Source organism: Pan paniscus, chromosome 16 (genome assembly GCF_029289425.2).
Source record: "Pan paniscus chromosome 16, NHGRI_mPanPan1-v2.0_pri, whole genome shotgun sequence".
NCBI classification, from domain to species: Eukaryota; Metazoa; Chordata; class Mammalia; order Primates; family Hominidae; genus Pan; species Pan paniscus.
The window spans coordinates 21199334-21218800 of record NC_073265.2 but is presented as its reverse complement, the minus strand read 5'-3'; the positions used below and the strand labels follow the sequence as shown (position 1 = coordinate 21218800).

The 19467-nt window shown below is 49.4% G+C and overlaps 1 protein-coding gene across 3 annotated transcripts; it reads left to right on the top strand.

Moving 5' to 3' along the window:
- The first annotated feature begins 2050 nt into the window (after positions 1-2050).
- LOC117976137 (golgin subfamily A member 8N) lies at positions 2051-15799 on the top strand. 3 transcript variants are annotated; one of them, XM_063596518.1, is made up of 17 exons: positions 2051-2228; positions 3897-4016; positions 5148-5228; positions 6084-6122; positions 6385-6432; positions 6521-6605; positions 6701-6810; positions 7856-7942; positions 8049-8156; positions 8353-8440; positions 8821-9077; positions 10650-10725; positions 11157-11248; positions 11823-11923; positions 12006-12103; positions 12199-12354; positions 12439-15799. In XM_063596518.1, exons 1-17 carry the CDS (start codon positions 2181-2183, stop codon positions 12447-12449), a joined length of 1605 nt encoding a protein of 534 aa, XP_063452588.1. In that variant the 5' UTR covers positions 2051-2180; the 3' UTR covers positions 12450-15799. The 3 variants fall into 3 exon arrangements, with proteins under 3 accessions (XP_063452588.1, XP_063452586.1, XP_063452587.1); XM_063596516.1 differs by adding an exon at positions 9333-9401 and having other exon boundaries at positions 2060-4016; XM_063596517.1 differs by having other exon boundaries at positions 2079-4016.
- The last annotated feature ends 3668 nt before the right edge of the window (positions 15800-19467 follow it).

Sequence of the window (19467 nt, the reverse complement as noted above, 5' to 3'; positions counted from 1 at the left end):
TGGGAAGCTTTACATCTTTTTTCTAAGATCTAGGATGTAGATCTGGTTTACACAGTAATTTTCAACTGCAGGAGTATTTTGCCTCCTATGGGACGTTTGGAAATATCTGGAGACATTTTTGTGGTCACAACTGGTCATGGTCGGGAGGTCTTATTGGCATTCTGTGGGTAGAGGGAATGTTACTAAATGCCCAACAACACACCAGGAGAACCCTCCACAAAGAATTATCTGGCCCAATATATCAATATTGCTGAGGCTGACAAATTCTGGTTTAAATAAATATCCAGTTTGGAGGATGAGTCTTTGTCTTTTTCCTTCTTCTGCGTATTGGTCTCCAGATTTCCCATTTCTTCAGTTAGTTTTCGTAACTGTAGGTTCTTAAAAAAAAAAGAACACTTTGGCCGGGTGCGATGGCTCATGCCTGTAATCCCAGCACTTTGGGAGGCCGAGGCGGGTGGATCACGAGGTCAGGAGATTGAGACCATCCTGGCTGACATGGTGAAACCCCGTCTCTACTAATCCAAAATACAAAAAATTAGCCAGGCGTGGTGGCGGGCGCCTGTAGTCCCAGCTACTCGGGAGGTTGAGGCAGGAGAATGTTGTGAACCCGGGAGGTGGAGCTTGCAGTGAGCCAAGATCATGCCACTGCACTCCAGCGTGGGTGACAGAGCGAGACTCCGTCTCAAAAAAAAAAAAAAAAAAAAGAACATGTCATCCATACTTCTAAGGTGTTGTGAAGATGTGTAAAGTTTTCACTTTTTGCATCATATTCACATGTGGCTATATGCCCTTTTCAAAGTTTTCTTTATCTTGATTACTTATCAGAGGCTTGACTGTTTTATTATCTCAGTCTTTTGAAAGAATCCTCCTTTAGTTTTAGTTTTTAAATCTAGTGGTTTTTCTTTTTCCTTTTTCCTTACGTCTTAATTATTTCCCCCTTTTTGTTTGTTTTGCTTTTCCCAGTTTAGTGGATCAATGTAATTTAAATTGCTTTTTAAACAAACGTGTAAGGGTATACATTTTCGTTGGGTGCTGTTTGACTTTGTTGCACAAGTTTTAAAATCTATTTTTTAATAGTTTGTATTTTCTAAATTATTTTATTGCATCTTTTGTTCACATTGCTCTTACTATTAATTTTTTATTTTTATTAATTCATTAATTAATTAATTAAGATGGAGTCTTGCTCTGTAGCCCAGGCTGGAGTGCAGCGGCATGATCTTGGCTCACTGCAAGCTCCACCTCGGGGGTTCATGTCATTCTCCTGCCTCAGCCTCCCAAGTAGCTGAGACCACAGCTGCCTGCCCCCACATCTGGCCTTTTTTGTATTTTTAGTAGAGATGGGGTTTCACCGTGTTAGCCAGGATGGTCTCGATCTCCTGACCTCATGATCCACCCACCTTGGGCTCTCAAAGTCCTGGAATTACAGGCATGAGCCACTGCACCCGGCCCAAAAGCTTTGTGCTTTTATAGTTATTAGACATGTTTCTTGTTTAAGAAAAAAAATCTTAACGAAAACGTAGGAGAATAAGAGAAACATTTTTCCAAAAAAGAGAAATCGTGATTATTTTATCTTATTAGAATGTTGGATAATATAGTCTGCTTCATTAATCATCAAGCATGCTATGCATTTTCCATTTTTATAGGATCTGTATCTCAGTTAAGGTAATACTGGTAATTTTTGTACTGTAATCAAACATGAAAAATATAGGCCAAAATCATAGACCTTGCATAGAAGCTGGATAATGAAGACAGCTATGGAGAAAAACATAGATACACACACACGGACACACATATATATAAAGTATACACACATATATTTTTTAAAGTTTTAAAGCTTTTAAAGCAAAAGCCGGCCCCTCTTCTCTTCCAGAGTGGGAGGCCTCTCCGCTCTCTTAGAGTGGGTGGGGAGAGCGGTTGCCATGGGCAGCTTTCCTTGTGAGCCACAGGGCCCTTTGGACACGTTGCTGTCTGGCCACGCCCTCTTTCCCTTTCATCTTTCTCATTGACCAATGGGCTTGGAGCATTAAGGCCACGCCCCTATTCCGCATTCTACCGGGGTCCTGGTTACGCCTCCTCTGGCTCAGTCACACAGCTGCCTGGTAGGTGACTGGAGGCCTTGATCGGTTCTTAATGGGATTTTGCTGCTGTGGCCCCAACCCTTCCTCCCTCCCCACCCTGGGATGGCAGAAGAAACTCAACACAACAAATTGGCTGCAGCCAAGAAAAAGGTAAAAACGCACTAGGTCATAGCCCCTCAACCCAGCCACAGGTCCCCTCTGATGACAAGACCCCTGCCAGAGTCTATACGACTCCTGAGGCGCACTGGACTGGTCCCCCCAACCCCGGTGCCTTGGGCTACCCCCACCAAAGTTTTGTCAGTCAGCCCCACCCCTTCACAAAGCAGCCCAGTCCTTGCCCTCGCCAATCACCCCAGGGTGACTTTGGGTGGGTGACTCCTGGGGCTTCCCGCTCCGTTACTGGGCCCTCATCTCCTGCCGCCCCAAGCTTGATCTCCCTGGGCTCTTTGGGCTCTCATCTCCAAGGAGCCAGGCCCCACCCTCGCCAGTCATCCTTGGGTGACTTTGGGCTGGTGACTCCTGGGACTCCCTGCTGCAGACTGTGCCCTCCCCTCCTGCTGTCTCAAGGTTGACCTCCCTGGGTTCTTTGTGCTGGTGTCTCCAAGGAGCTGGGTCCCAACCCTGTGCTTCCCTCCCCAATCGTGGAGCGGCGACTTGGACATGGTGCTGACATGGTCCCTCCCCCCGACCAGGAGGAGTGGAATGTTGTGATGTCACAGTCCCCCTAGTAACTGCTGTTACTGCAAGACTGGCCTTTGATCTTACGACCCAGTCCCCTAAGCGTTCTCACCCCGTTTCTGGTTCCTTTGGTCACAGCACAAATTTCCAGCTGGAAGGGGAATGGAGACTATGGGACCTAGGAGCAAGAGGTTCCAGGCTGCCTCCCTCCCTTACAGATGTTGACGGTGGGAAAAGCCTACACTTCCCCCATGAACTGAAAACATTGACAGTATCTCTGGGTGGCAATGAGAGAATGGGTTTGATTTGGTTTTCTCCCAGGCTTCTACTTTCCAGAGAGATTTTAACATTTTTTTCTGAGTTCTCCACCTCATATTCTAATTCTCCATGGTTCTGGGACCAGACTCTCCTTCAGTCAGTGGTCTCTGAAGTGAGATTTGCTCATCTTCTGTGGAATAGATCTTGGGAAACTGAACTTGACACCTTGAATCTTCCTCATATTATCTCAACCTTGGGTACTTTGAGTGCCACAGGATAAATGTGGGACATCTTTCTGAAGCATCAGTTTCCCTTGATTCTCTTGAGATCAAGAGAAAAAACATGAATGTACTTAGGGATGACAGTCACATAGGTTTCTAAGAGTATACCAGACCTCTCTCTGAAATGAGGCTTGGGTTGTCCTCTTTCTGATAAATTCTGATTTAAGAGAAAGGCTGCCTTCTGCCATGAGGACACTTTGATATAAAAGTTTGAGAGGTACTGGTGCACTTCTTCACACTAACAGACGTGTGAGGATGCATGACTCTAAACCACATGGCATACAGTTCCTGCCTACTTAATGTTTAGTTTTCTACCTCTGCCTCTGGTTTTGGTCCCTGGCAGCTGCTGATTCTTGGCAAAACCTCAGAGCTTGGAGTCAGAAGACTGAGTTTCAAAGTTCCAGTATTGCCTTTTTCTTTTTTTTTTCTAGCCATGATATCAATCCTTCTCAGTCACTAAATGAGTGTGACAACACCTTGTACAGTTGTTGGTGTCATTAAATCAGATGATGTGTCAGTGTATTTTGTAAAAACTGTAAAGGAGGATGTGGCTGTAGGGGCTGACGGTTCTCATGAATATTACTGCTCTTCTTTCCAACAGTTAAAAGAATATTGGCAGAAAAACAGCCCTAGAGTTCCAGCAGGAGCGAACAGGAACAGGAAAACAAATGGCAGTATCCCTGAGACAGCCACTTCTGGTGGTTGCCAGCCACCTGGGGATGTGAGTCTTGGCTGACCAGGCTTCTGGGGACAGGGGGCCCAAGGGGCAATAGAGGGTAATTCTTAAGATTGTGGATGGACTGCTGGGTACTGGTTAAGAATTCTGGCTTTAGCCGGGTGTGGTGGCCCACGCCTGTAATCCTAGCACTTTGGGAGGCCAAGACAGGCAGATCATGAGGTCAGGAGATCGAGACCATCCTGGTTAACACGGTGAAACCCTGTCTCTACTAAAAATACAAAAACATTAGCCACGCGTGGTGGCATGTGCCTGTAGTCCCAGCTACTCAGAAGGCTGAGGCAAGAGAATGGTGTGAACCTGGGAGGTGGAGCTTGCAGTGGCCGAGATTATGCCACCGCACTCCAGCCTGGTGACAGAGCAAGACTCTGTCTCAAAGAAAAAAAAAAAAAGGAATTCTGGGTTTGAATCCTGCCTCTCCATCTGCTCTGCTAGGGATATGATTAAGGGCAAGTTGCTTGACCTCATCGGGCCTCTGTTTTCACGTCTGTATAATAGAGGTGGTATTGTTTCACTTCCATTTGTGAAGTTTAAATGAGATTTGTTATTGTTTTTATGTTAATCCCTAGTACATGGCCTGCTGTGAACACTCAGGACACCCAGGATATGGTTTGATTTTCCTCATCCCCAGTCTCAAGGGGAAGCCAGGACAATGAGAACAGCCACTTGCCATCAGGAGTCACTGAAGGGGCCCCAGGGTGGGATGGTGGGGAGATGAGAACCACGAGAGAAGTTGGCACAAAGGAGTTATGGAACAAAGTGTCCAAGATAGGCAGAAAAGAAAATGGTGCCAGTTGATGGGGAAGAAAGGAAGTCAGAGGGCTCAGACACTGAGGGGGACAGAACGTCTCCATGTGCACTCTCATCTCTTGTAGTCAGCAACAGGTATCCACGGGGAAGGCCCTACATCATCTGCTACCCTGAAGGATCTGGAGGTAGGAGGCTCTGGGCGGAGGTGCAGTGACCCCGCAGGCCAGCCCTCCAACCTCCTCCTCCAGGTGGGACTGGGTGCCCCTCTGCCAGCTGAGACAGCCCACACACCCCAGCCCTAACGATCGTTCTCTCTACCTCTCCCCCCACTCCTGCTCCACCTCCTCCTCTCTGCATGCGCCTCAGAGCCCGTGCCAAGAACGAGCAGCAGTCCTGGATTCAACGTCCGTAAAAATCAGTCGACTGAAGAACACCATCAAATCTTTGGTAAGAGTCCGGTGGGGTCCCCTGATTCCACGCTGCGAATCCTGGGCTCCAGTTTCCCCTTGGGGCCCTGAAGAAAGGGGCTGGGGGGTCCCTGGTGCCAAGGACAAATAGGGAGCTTGGGTGCCCAGGCCTCACCTGGAGGGACCCCAGAGCATGCAGCATGGCTCTTCTTTTGCTGCCCTCTTTGCCGACTCTCTCCTCTCCAGACACCCCTGCTCGAGTCCTTGCTACACACGCCCTGGGGTTGTTGCCTCCTGGGGAAGTGCTAGCCTGACTGGTTGTCAAGGGCCCCGTATTTCTGCCATGACTCAGTCCCTAATTTGCTCTTTGATTCTGGACAAGCCACCTCTCCTTTTTGGGCTCGTGTTTCCAGAGGAGGTAGTGAGTATCAAAGATCTCTGTTAGCTCTGAGAGTCTGAGATTTAAAGGCCCCCTAGAATGGAAAGCTCAGGGCTAAGGGCTCCTGTCTGTCCTTTTCCATCCTATATCTGCTGTGAAGAACCGTACCTGGTCCATACATGCTCAGTAAATGTTTATTGAATGAACCCACTTTTCTAAATCACAAGCTGCCAGAAGGAGGGGCCTTTCTGAAACTCCATCTCTAGAGGTTTATGTTGCTATCCTCTCAAGAGATTCCAGATTCAGACTTTGAGTTCTGTGGCTGTGGGCAAAAGCCAACAAAGACCCAAATCCTCTGTCCTTGGGAGCTTGAGGAGAGTTTACCAGTTCGTATTCCCATTATGTCTGAGAACTTTGCCTTTAAAATCCATTCCTGGCCCCTGCCTGCCGCTTCCTGGTCTGGGGAATAGAGTTGAGGGGGCCACCCTCCATCACCTTATTTGACTCTCCCCACAGAAACAACAGAAGAAACAAGTGGAACATCAGCTGGAAGAAGTAACGTGATTTCGTTTCCTCGCGACATGACTGCTGGGTTTGGGGGGCACTCAGACATAGAGGCCCCAGTCTCGTCTCACCCACTCCCAGCCTGGGGAAGAAGGCTCACCCCTCAGATTCCACCCCATCCCCACAGGGCCCCTGATAACCTGGTCCCATGGGTGGGCCTGTCCTGGGGCATTGGTGGCATTCTGGGGGCATGTCTCTTGCTGTGCCATCTCTGCCTCCCCCTGGTAAGAGCTCTGTCTCCCTCTTCCTACAGGAAAAGAAAGCAAACAACGAGAGACAGAAAGCCGAAAGGGAGCTAGAGGTGAGTGGAGGGTGTGCAGTTTCCTCCTGTCCTCCGGAGAATGTTTCTTTCCTTCTCTTTCAGCACTTGCTTGGCTTTTCTCCCAAAGGTTCAAATCCAGACATTGATCATACAGAAAGAGGAACTAAATACGGACCTGTGCCACATGGAACGTTCTCTCAGATACTTTGAAGGTGGGAATCTGGGCACCCTGTCATCCTTCAACCTGGCACTTTGACAGGTCTTCAGGGGGAGTCCTTTGGGCCCCATCTCAACTCTCTCATTACAGAAGAGTCCAAGGACCTGGCTGTCCGCCTGCAATATTCATTGCAGTGTAAAGGAGAGTTAGAGAGGGCTCTCTCTGCTGTCATCGCCACAGAGAAGAAGAAGGCAAACCAGGTGAGTCCAGCCACCTGCCTCATCCCCTGGGAGCCTGGTTTTGCAGATGGAGGAGTGAGCCTAAAGGTCCCTTCTGCAGGATGGCGTGTCCTGCCCAGAAGGCAGCATGGCCATTTCTTGCTATTTTTTTGTATGGTTTTTAGTGGCAGCCTGGGGCCGAGTCAGCTGCTGTGGGTGAGTTGGGGGGCACTGTGCGGAGTGAGCACTGGACGCAGAGCTTGGAGGCCAAGTGCTTGCCCCGCCCTTACCTGGCTGTGGTCTTGGGCAAGTCCTAGGTGGGGTATTGGGTACTTGTACTGTGAAGGTACAGAAGAGTACCTTTAGTATGTTACCATTTCTGTAGAAAGAGGAAACGCGTGCATGTGTGTGGGTGTGTGTGTGTGTACATACTATGATAATATACATAAAACATGTCTGCAAGGGTTCATAAAAAATTCAGGAGAGAGCAACAAGATGGCTAGGAGATACTTCCCTTCTGTACCTTCTGAGTTTTGGACTATGTGAATGTATCATCCTTTCAAAAAGTGAACAAAAGATTAATTTTCCCCTTCCTATCTGTGCCGCCATCCCCAGCAAGAAAAATGGGCTTAGAGAATTGGATAGACCTGGGTGTTTATATCCCAGCTCTGCCTAAGTGAACTTAGGCAAGCACTTAACCTCAAATACTCCATGTTTTTTCATCTCCACAATAGAGGGAATCATAGTAACTGTCTCCTATGGTGGTTGCGAGGATTAAATGGGATTGTTAGCACGGTACCTGGTGAAGCATTCCACAAAGGTTCAAACAGTGGTAATAATAACAATAATAACAATAGCAATATTATCTGATCTCTCTGGGCCTCTGTTAGCCAGCTATAAACTCAATCTCATTCCCTGTCCGTTCCAACTTTACTGTGTTCTTTTAAAAACCAGACCACAGGCTGGGAAATGCCTTGATCTTTACTGACCGAGTTGTATATTGGGCCTAGCCCTAGCCCTGTTAAGGGGCACTGTGTGGAAATGCCCAGGCTCTCCAGATTGAAACTTCTCACTCTTCACCATCCAGTTGTCCAGCCGCAGCAAAGCACGTATGGAGTGGTGGTTAGAGCAGTCCTTACGGGACCAGAGACTGCTGAAAGCGCAGCTGACACTGGTGAGGTTTTCCAAGGGAGGGATGTGGAAGGACGATGACCCCAGGTGGCCAGGAGCAGGTGAGGACCAGTGACAGCCCTTCCTAACTTCTGTGCCCATTCTTGCAGTTGAAGAAGTCATTTGAAAAAGTCCAATTACAAAAAGATGAGTATGCTGCAAGTATAAAAGGAGAGAGGGCCCTGTGGCAGCAGAGGATGAGAAAAATGTCGCAGGAGGTGAGATCTGACCCTTCAGCCCCCCCCACATTAGATAGGTCACTGGATCTTTCTGGGCATCTGTAAAATGGGAATAGTAGAGCCAGAGGTGGTCATGGGTCTGGGCTTTGTGGAGGTGGGGGCAGAGAGGGAGAGGGCAGCCTGTCCAGCCACCAGCCCCTCTCTCCAGGGCCCTTTCCCCCTGTGCTTTGGGCAGGTTTACACACTGAAGACAGAGAAGGAGCATTATATGCATCGGGTAGAGGAGCTGGAGAGGAGCTTGTCCAAACTCAAAAACCAGACGGGTAAGATGGGGCTGGCATGACCTGGGAGCAGGACTGGCATCAGAGGGCTGTGAGGGTGGCTTAGAGTGCCCCAGGGAGGTGGGTGGATGGAAGGGCTTTGAGGCAGAGGGAAAGAGATCTGTGCCAGGAGACGGCAAGTCTTGTCATCTCAATGAGTCTCAGTATCTCAGTGTCCCCATCAGCAAAGAGGGCCCGTCCGTTGTCAGCCACCTGCAGTGCTCTTTTTCTGAAAGTGCTTTGGAAGACTGGCTACCATCTGGGTGCGAGGAATCATTAGCAGTGAGGCCAAGTTTGAGGAGCCTGAGAGGAGCTGTGCGCCAAGAGGAGGGTTTTTCTTTTCCGAGAATCCAGAGGCCCTTATTATCTGCTTCCTTTCTCAGCTGAACCCTTGCCCCCGGAGCCCCCAGCAGTGCCCTCTGAGGTGGAGCTGCAGCACCTGAGGAAGGAACTAGAGAGAGTGGCAGGAGAGCTCCAGGCCCAGGTCAAAAACAATCAGCACATAAGTCTCCTGAACCGGCGACAAGAAGAGAGGATTCGGGAGCAGGAAGACAGGCTTCGGAAGCAGGAGGAGAGGCTTCAGGAGCAGCACGAGAAGCTTCAGCAGCTGGCCAAGCCACAGAGCGTCTTCGAGGAGCCAGTGCGTTGCCCCAAGTGGGGAGCCTGCCCTCCTCCCTAGCCCTCTGGGCCTTTGTTTCCCCACCTCTAAAATGGGGCAGTGTAGCCCTCACGTGAAAGGTTACTTCTAAAGGCACCTGTGAGCCAGGTGGCTGTGGGAGAGAGGGGGTGATTTTTCTAACCTGCCTCCAGCCTTCCCAGTGCCATGGGAGGCAGACACCAAGTTCTGGGGTCTCCAGCTGCAGTGGGTGGCTGCTGATTGCTTCTCTCTGTCCAGAACAATGAGAACAAGAGCGCACTGCAGTTGGAGCAGCAAGTAAAGGAGCTACAGGAGAAGCTTGGTGAGGTGAAGGAGACGGAAACCTCCACCCCATCCAAGAAGGGCTGGGAGGCGGGCAGCAGCCTCTTGGGAGGGGAGGTGCCAGGCCAGAGGCAGCTTCCAGCTTGGGGTCTGGTGACCACAGCACCCCCCAGGGCAGTCCTGTGACTGTTTCTTGCTTCCTGCCTCTGACTTTTAAAGGTGGGTATCCCTGGGCTCCTCTCAGGTCTGGACATCATCATCCCAGCTAGAGGCATGGAGCCCCCAATCACAGGGGAAGAGACAGTGCTATAACAGGCTCCTTATACCAGGTGCAGTGGCTCATGCCTATAATCCCAGCACTTTGGGAGGCTGAGGCAGGAGAATCACTTGAGGTCGGGAGTTTGAGATCAGCCTGGCCAATGTGGTAAAACCTCATCTCTGCTAAAATTAAAAAAAAAAAAAAAAATTAGCAGGGCATTGTGGCGAATGCCTGTAATTCCACCTACTCGGGAGGCTGAGGCACGAGAATTGTTTCAACCCAGGAGGTGGAGGTTGCAGTGAGCTGAGATTGCACCACTGCACTCCAGCCTGGGCCACAGAGTGACACTCTTGTCTGAAAACAAAACAAAAAGACTCCTTAGATTAAAACTGGATTCCAGCCTCGGTTCCACTGGTCACCATTCAAGTACTTTGCATCTCTAAGTCTCTGTTTCTTTAACTTCAAAGGGAAGTTGGCATTTTCCTTACAGAGGTGCTGAGGATTAAATGAGAAGAGGGTATGAGATTTGAGGCTGGGGAAGGAGGCATGGGGTTCTAGGAAAGGGAGGCAGTCACTTAGGCCTGGAGTAAGGGGACAGGGGCCTGGGTAGCTGACAGAGCCCCACAGTGCCCTCGCTACCCTATTAATGGGCCCAGAATCTGGAAACCAGCCACCACGTGCCCTCACACCCAGGGTCTTCCTGCAGGTGGAGCTGAAGAGCCAAGAGACTCAGAGTCTGCAGCAGCAGCCAGACCATTACCTGGGTCACCTGCAGCAGTCCATGGCCACCTATCAGCAGCAGGTGGCCGCCTATCAGCAGCTGACCTGTGAGAAGGAGGCGCTGTACAGGCAGTGACTGCAACAGACCCAGCTAATGAACCAGCTGCAGCAGCAGGAAGCTTGGGGCAAAGCAGTGCCTGAGATGGCCTGCCAAAAGTTGCAGGAGACCCAGGGGAGAGAGCTGCGGAGGATGGGGCTGTGAGGGGGACGACCTGGCAAACTCCATCCCTTCTCACTCTTTCCTGGCCCCTTAGGAGCGCCTGGAAGCGGCCAGCCAGCAGAACCAGCAGCTAACAGCCCAGCCTAGCCTCATGGCTCTCCCTGGGGAAGGTACGGGAGACCGCTCAGAGGAAGAGGAGAGAGCCCCAGGAGGAAGGGGGGACTGCTAGCAGCATAGGATTGAGGAGTTGGAAGAGACCTTTAGAACAGCTGGTCATTATGCCGACCGGGTGCCTGCACTAAGTTCGGCATCAGTGTGGTGACCTCCTGTGAGCGGGGGGTCACCAAGTTGCCTAAGGATGGCTGAACTGGCCAAGGTCAGAAAGGGAGCAGGTCAGAACTCCCACATCGACCAGTAGTGGGAGTGTGCCTGGGCGGAATAGCAAGATCTTGATTCTTAAAAGTAAAAATAAAGAACAACAGCTCATTGCTCTCTGGGGAGGGGCTGGCTCAGGGTTACACAGTGAGGGTGGAGGTAGAGGTGGGCCCACAGTACCTCCCTTGTTGGGTTGTCTGAAGACCCCTCTGGCCACCCCCCACAGGACACGGAGGAGAACATCTGGACAGTGAGGGGGAGGAGGCACCTCAGCCCATGCCGAGTGTCCCAGAGGACCTGGAGAACAGGGAGGCCATGGTGAGCCTGACTCCCCCTGCACCCATTTTGCCACCTTTCTCTGTGGTCCCTCCAAGACCCCTTTATGCTCCTCGTTTCCCTGCCTTCTGATTTCTCTGGACCCTCACCCCTTCCGAGAGCCAGTGGTCAGACACTATTTCACCTGTGGCCAACAGGTGCACTCTCTGAGGCCCCAAGGGAAGGGGCTGCGCTTCACCTCTCTGCCCCATTTCTTCTGTGTATGCCCCTAGAAGAATGGTCACATGTTGCCCTCAGGTGGCATTTCTCAAGTCCGCTGGAGCTAGTGCCCAGGAGAAGCAGGCACAGTTACAAGAGCAGGTGAAAGAGCAGAGGGTGTGCTGCCAGCGCCTGGCTCACCCGGTGGCCTCAGCCCAGAAGGAGCCAGAGGCAGCCAGAGGCCCTGGAGCCCCAGGGCCTGGGGGCGAGTCTGTGAGTGGGGAGACCCACTGGGCCCTGCAGGAAGTCATGGAGAAGCTGGCCCATGCCAGGACTCACCTCCACCTTCTCCATGACTTGAAAATGCCACCTGAGGGCAGGTCGCTGCCGAGATGTGACTGCAATATTTTGGCTCCAGAGCAGCTTTATGGACCACCTGGAGGAGAAGGCAGACCTGAGTGAGCTGGTCAAGAAAAAAGAACTTCGCTTCATCCACCACTGGCGAGAGAGATGCCATCAGTGAGTGGGAGGCCAGTGCACGGCAGGGGGAGCTGCAGGACCGTCGGAGGGGCCCCAGCGTCTGAGCCCTGTCCTCCCGCAGGAAAATCCATCACGTTTTATCAGAACCAGGGGGCCGTGCCAAAGATGCGGCACTGGGAGGAGGACACCATCAGGCTGGAGCTCAGGGAGGAGATGAAGGTAGGGTGTGCAACATCTCTGTGGGGGTGGGGGTGGGGGTGGGTGTGAGGGTGGGCGCAGGCAGCGGCATGGCAGCTGAGCACCCCTCCCTCCAGGTGAAGCTGCTGGAGCTGCAGCAGATGGTATTGCGGCTTACAGCAACTACAACAATGGGCACAGAAAATTCCTGGCCGCTGCCCACAACCCTGCTGATGAGCCCGGTCCAGGAGCCCCAGCTCCCCAGGAGCTTGGGGCTGCAGACAAGCATGGTGGTGAGTAGAGCCCTCAGGCGGGGTGGGCAGGCAGGAAGAGGGGGCTCCCACTGTGCTCAGATCCCCGCCTCCCTCTCTCCAAAGATCTTTTGTGAGGTGAGCCTCACCTCCTCTGCCCAAGGAGAGGCCAGGGAGGATCCTCTCCTTGACAAGCCTACTGCACAGCCCATCGTGCAGGACCACCAGTAGCACCCAGGCTTGGGCAGCAACTGCTGTGTGCCATTCTTTCGCTGGGCTTGGCTGCCAAGAAGAAGGAGATAAACATCACCATCATCAAAGAGCTGCTCAAGAAATTTTTAGATAAGAAACCAAGTTATGGGGTTAATCTCCTACACAATTCATTTACTTCCTTTGAATGTTAGAGTCACTCATGATTATTTGTGTTTCTAATTTATAGTTTAAGTTTATTTGTAAGAAGTTAAAAGAGAGTGGGTCTCTGTGGCTCTCACTGATGTTCACTCTGGCATCCTTTAGCATTTTTCTTTTTTCATTTCATAATTGTAGGTCATTAGCATGCATATCGAGTTCGCCCTTACGTGGTGGGAGTTCAAACACACGAAGACCCACTCTTTGCCCAAAACTGTTCTCGCTGGTTTGGAATAGGCTCCCGTGCTTTTTTAATGTTATTGCAGCATGTATATTCACTACAGAATTCAGACAAAATTTGCCTATGTTCTGCTGTTGTTTGATTTAATCTTAATCACAGTGAGCTCTTCGTTAGCTCAATATGTAGTTTGCCCCCAAGTATGCACTGTTTATTACTTTGTAATATGCCACTATGAGTACTGACATTTAGAGTTGTTTAAAGGCCAAGAACTGGAAACAGCCTTTCCTCCATTTTCTGTGTATTGGTGATGGGAGTGAAACCTTTTGGGGGAGCTTTTTAAATCTCACAGAAGAGGAAAGTGGCCTCCTCTGGCAGGTATGTCCAGGATAGAGTGTGTTTCATCTGTTCCGGTGCCAGGAATTAGCGGTGTATTATGGTGGTGCCCTTAGGATTTGTATGTGCTCTGGGCTCATGAAGATACTGCATCATGAGCTGCAGCAGTTGCACTCTTTTTCGATGACCTAAAAAGGGCTTATTTCTGAGGAATGAAAGGTTCCCATCGTTGACTGTGGATGTGGAAAACCTTTCCTAGCTTAGAGCATTTGTATCTACAATACATTTTAAAGTCAAGAGTTCATGTTACCTGTTTTAATCACATGACTACATGCCCGAGTACACAAAAGGGCACTGGTTGGCATTCTTCTTAATGTATTTAGTGAAGATCATAAGAAATCCTTTACGAGTTCAAATGTCCCTGGAACAGGCATACAGGCTCTAGTCAAGAATGAATTAGAGTGAAGGAAAGCTGTGTGCCACCTGGCATTCCTCTCTGTTCATGGAGATTCTTTGAGGCTTGAAGATTGATTTTACCATCTAGACCTCTTTGGCTAATACCTATTCTTCAACCACCTTGGTTATTCTGACATAGGAATTTACTTCTTTTCCTTTGAATGGAAAACACTTTAAAAAATAATAGAAACATTATTATAAACTAATATATGTGAGATACTTAGTTGAAACAAAAAGGAGTTTTAGTAGATGGTATTACACTATCTTTGAAAATCAAGGAGAAGTTTATGAAACTTAAAATGTGTACAAACTGCAGTGCAATCTACTGTTCGTGAATGTTAATGTATTATCAGGAAACGTGTCTATACAATCACAGAGTTATATTTTCTCACAAACTTCTTTACAAAGTGAAATATGTTTTTGTACCTCTGGGTTTCTGTTAGGGACATATTTTGTGCAATATTTATGTGATTGTGCCTATGCATGATGAATGAATGCACTTTAGTTATATATTGCCTAAATCGTAACTTGATGATGCTTGGGAAAGACTCAACAGTTAAAACTTCATGAAGTTCTAATGTCTGTGTTCCAAAACACATCACATTGTTAGGATGCAGGGAGATAGGTATGTGTGCTCCCTGCGGTGGGGATTTCTAGTTACTAGATCATCTCCATTTTTAGCATTTGGCATCCTCATGATACTTCTATAAATATGACATTAACAGGAGAGCAACAATACGATTTTACCGATGGAATAACAGATTTGCTGGCATTCACTGAAAGAGTGCAAATATTCGGTCCTTGTGACTTCAACTGACTCTTCCAAATTTTATGAATGTATCAGTATATTAGATAAACCCAGTTTCAGAATGATAAAGAAAAAATGTTAGACCAAATAATGCGGCTAATTAACAGTGGTACGATTTCTAGCCCGTGGGTTTAAAATGCACTTAAAGTCCTGTTCTCACCTTTTATTTTCTGAACTTGCCGCTTTTGCATTCTTTGAGTTCAGTTTAAAGACAGTTACTTTAAGAGCATTTTAAACCCTCGGGCTAGAAATCGGACCACTGTTAATCAGCCACATTATTTGGTCTAACGTTTTTTCTTTTATCATTCTGAAACTGGGTTTATCTAATACATTGATAAATTATTTCAAAGGTACTTTTATCGTTGAAATCACTTCACTTTTACCGTGATAAATATCAGTGACTAGGAATGACCTTCGGATAGCATTTAGCATCTGTAACCAATCTGACAATAATGTGTTCATGAGGTGCCTATGGATTAAATCACACACTGGCATATTTAAGCTGAAGGTCAGTCTGGAAAATGAATTTACTATATTGACTGAAATACCACTCTTTGTGTAGGTATTTGTCATATATTTAAGAAAAAGCTAAAAAGAATGGAAATTGTACGACAATAACTTAAGTCTTTCTCCAAAGTGCATGCAGTCTTTTGCGATACCTCATTCAGCCGAGCGTTTGTGCTCTTCCTCATTCAGTATAAGGCAGCTTTCAGTTTGCTTAGAAGGCAACATTGGAATGTTAGAGTTCATCAGAAACATAGAATTTTAAAATGTGAGTTCCACTGAATACATTTTAATTTCTGTAGGAAGAATCAAAACACCTATTTAAAGATGGCAATATATAATAATCATTTTAAAAGTATTTGATTCAACCTGATAATTTTCCAGAAATGAAAACAAAAATCAGCTCTAAAACCAAAGCTGATTTTAGAAAATTTGAAAATGTAAATCAGCCCTATCCATAATATAGTTTCTCTAAAACTTTATCTTAAAGAGTCATTTTAAAATAATATAACTATTAAAAAAATGTAACTGCTATCAATGTTCTGAAATAATTTAAAACATTTTAAAATATGAATACTGTATTATAAAAGAAAGAAATGGTGGGAACGAAAAGCAGAGAAAGAAATGCCAATTCCAGTCCAAAGTTTTATTTGCCAAGTTTTCTTAGAATGAATTTTACCAGTTTATGAATTATTGTAAACAGAATGTGTCATGGAAATACTGAAAGATTTTTCCCTAGAGTGGCCTTATTGACTGCTGGTGTGATGCCACTGTAATGTAATAAATTATTAAGTTGTTTCAATGTGTTGTTTTTGCCTTAAAACTTTATTTTGCGTTTCTTGAAAACTATAGTATTAAAGGTATTGATACTGTGCAAATGCTGGGCATGCTTGGCATGAGATAATGTGTTTCATTTTTACAAAGTTGTAATATAACTATGCAAGTGTTTCTTAAAAGAACACAAGATTTAAAAATTATGGGATTAAAAAAGTTATGGGGTGAAAAAGTTATGGGATAAAAAATGTAAAAACGTTGTGGCAAAAAAACTTGTGGGAAAAAAGTAGAAAACAGTATTATGAAAAGTTACAAAAAAAGTTATGAAAAAGAAGTTATGGGATTTTTTTTTTAAAAGTCATGGAATAAAAACAAAAATTAAAAGCAGGCCCCTGTCAGCAAAGCCTGGAGAAGTGGGGCTGGAGTCTCCACCACCACCATGTCCCTACCACCCCTTCCCAGGCACCCCTTTACAATTAGGGTAGCAGGACAAGACCTCTGTCTAGTGGGGAAAGACAAACAGACCCTTTGCCACCTTGACCAGGGCTGAGTCCCTAAATTTCTGGATGATGATGATTGTTATTTAAGAGCCAGAGGCTGGTGGAGTTGGTTTGTTTGGAGGAGGCCTGATGCCCCCCATACTCTCACCATAGCAACTTTTCCCTCAGGGGGCTCCCTTCTTATTCAGAGAGGCAGGACAGTGGGGCTAACTGTGGACCAGGCGAGGGCACGGGCTGCTGGGGTGGCCCCCGTTCCCTGGTGTACACATTGTGTCTGTGTAAGGTTTTGTATATTCCAGAGGGTAGGGCCGCCCCTGTGTCATACCTAGCTGAGGTTGGAGCTGGCACATGGGGAGGAGGTTGTAATAATTATTTGTGGCTAGGAAACTTATTTATTGCTAGCATAGGACAGAGGAAGGAGGCGGGGATGGGGTCGTGGCTCCCTGGTGATGCGACTCCTGTTTATTTTGCTTTTTATTTTGGAATAAATGGATTTAGCCATACTGCTCGGCCTGGTGTGTTTCCGTTTGTTTCCCTCACTGGGTCCTGGAGTTTGTGCCACCAAACAAGGAGTCCCAGAGTGTCTTGAGCATGTCCAGCTAGGCTGTTGGGGACCTTCCAGGCGTGTTACCTGTGTGCTGCCTAGTGGCGCCTGGGGGATTCCAAGGGGACTGCCATGGCGCCTATGGGGCACAGTCCAGCCCTGACAGCCAACAGGCTCAGAAGCCTGTTGTAGCAGTGGCCGGGAAGACAGGTACCAGCACCTAAGGGCACTGACTTCCACCCACCCCAGGTGTCTTCCCTTCCGTCCCCTTGCCTCCCTCCCCTGTCTGCACCTGGTGGCCTGTTCTGTCTGTGCCTCCAGAGTGCCGGCTGCCCGGCAGGCTCCCTTCAGGCTGAGTTCGTGGCCCTGCCCCCTGGTGGCCAGAGCCGGCTTCACAGGACAAGAGCCAGCTAAGTTCCAGGGGCTTTCCAGGAAAAGTGTCCCTTGGAAAGGGTATGGCCTTTTCACCCCTCCAAACAGCACCCTAAAAATGGCTTGGCCTTTCCCCTCCCCTGAGCTCCACAGAGAACACAGCCAGCAGAGGACACACTTCCCCGTCATCCAGAAATGGGTTTGATTCTCAGCCAAGGGACAGCAGGACTGGTAGAGACTGTGAGGCCACACAGCTGCCTGCACAGCACTCCCATGCTTGGTGGGGGGGCGGGAGGGATGGCAGGGGCTGACTCTCCATAGGCCAGGCGTGACAGGGCGACTCACCGGAGGTCTTGCACTTTGGAGGGGCAATGTCAGGGGACAGCTTTCTCTTGTTGGGCCACAAGACTCCAAGAGACAGCACGGTGACTGATTCCCAGCACTAGAGGCGAGGCCGTTGGCCACATGTAGGTGTAGGGGTGTGTGTATGGGTATTTATAGATATTTACAGAACAATGCGAGGGCATACCACAGAGGGGGGCACAAGTTTTCACAACGGTCACACCTGGATGTGTCAGCTCACCACTACAACAGACTAAGTCACAGATGAAGGGGGCTGGCTTTGGGGCTGGGGGAGCCACTGCCAAGTCACAGAACAGCCGCCCAGGCAGGCTTGGAAAGGGAGGCCTCCAAGAAGAGGAGGGATCTGTTTAGAGGTTGAAGGGGGGCGTGGGGCTCTCAGGATGGGATGGACTTGCCTGACCCGATCGGCTGGCAGTTGGAGAGAAAGCAGAGAGAAAACAGGAGAGACAAAAGGGAGCAGAGAGCTGGTGAGGCCAGTGCAGAGCACAGGTGTGCCACAGCAGCTGTGGGAGGGCCAGGGAGGGGAGGGCGCAGGTGCGGCTGTGGCAAGGTTCCTGGAAAAGAGGGGCTGGAAGGGAAAGGGGAGGAAGATGGAGGGAGGAGCCGGAACTTCACAGGTAGTGCCTGGGGACTGTGGCGGCCCTCCCCACCCCACACGTGCTGGCCTCTTCCATTGCACCCTGGCAGTGTACCCACAGGTCAGACCAACGCTCGGCCCCTTTGGGCTTCCCTCTTCTCTGATCACCAACCAACTTGTCTTCCAAGTCGTCTTCCAACCTGTCTTCCAACCAACTGGTCCAGGGCCACCTCTCACCTTGGGGAGCCCAATGTAACAGCCACCAGGCCTGATAGAAGGAACATTGCTCGAACAAGGATGATGAAGCTAAATGGGATGGATGGTTGGAGTGATCGCCGGAGCCCCCTCTGGGTGGTCAGGAAGCTCAGGACCCTCTGAAGGGACCCTGGGGGAGGCAGGGTGGGCAGGCAGCCAGATGCCACTGGCTATAAACTTACAAGTCTAAGAGGGGAGCCTCAGCTTGTTGGAGATTGCAGGTCCCATAGGTGAGGCTGGGTCCTTCCTCCCAGGGAAAGAAGAGGGAGACTATGGCAAGGGATGTGGGTGCTTGCTGGGCAGAGCTCAGCTGGGCCAGCAGGCACTGTGCTCCCCTCGGCTGAACAGCAGGGCCAACCTCTAGGAGCAACAAGCCAAGGTGCGTGAGCCTGCTGGCTGGTGGTAGTGCTTCAGTGGGGCCCAGGGACCCTGCCTTCAGTCACATGCTAGTAGCTATGATGGTACCTGGGAGGGAGGGAAGGGGGCTGTGTGCCCCTACCTGACCTGTGAGGTGTGTTTTGGGTTGACCGTGTGTATGGGACTCTCGAGGTTTTATCCTAGATCACCACTGTTTTGCCGACAGATAGAGGAGGTGGGACCCTATCACCCCTGCTCTGCAGTGGATTTGGCTCTCAGCACTCCAAGGCATCCAGGCTGGGAGCTGGATGCCCCACCCTGGCAGCATGGCTCAGACAGCACAAAAGGCATGACGTGCCCAGGATGACATTCCTGGGCCTCTGGCCACCTCAGAGTACAGCCCCACACACAACCCCCTCCAAGCTCTCAGCCCTTACACCATAAACCACGAGCTCCCTGACGGTTCCAGAGACCACCCACATCTGCCAGTTTGGGCACGGAGCCTGTTCCAAGAGCCCCCAGGCTCAGCCATGGGGGCTGGGGAGCTTTGGGGCCATGGGGGCCAGCCCTGGTACCTGCGTCTGGCAAGGACGCTCTGCACCTGCAGCCAGGAGTTGTCCACGGGCCCCCATGTGCGTGCTGATGGTGGTTGTGTTGATGTCACCGATGATGCTGAGCACCTCCTTCAGCACGTGGTACATGCGCAACATCTCATCTCGCCAC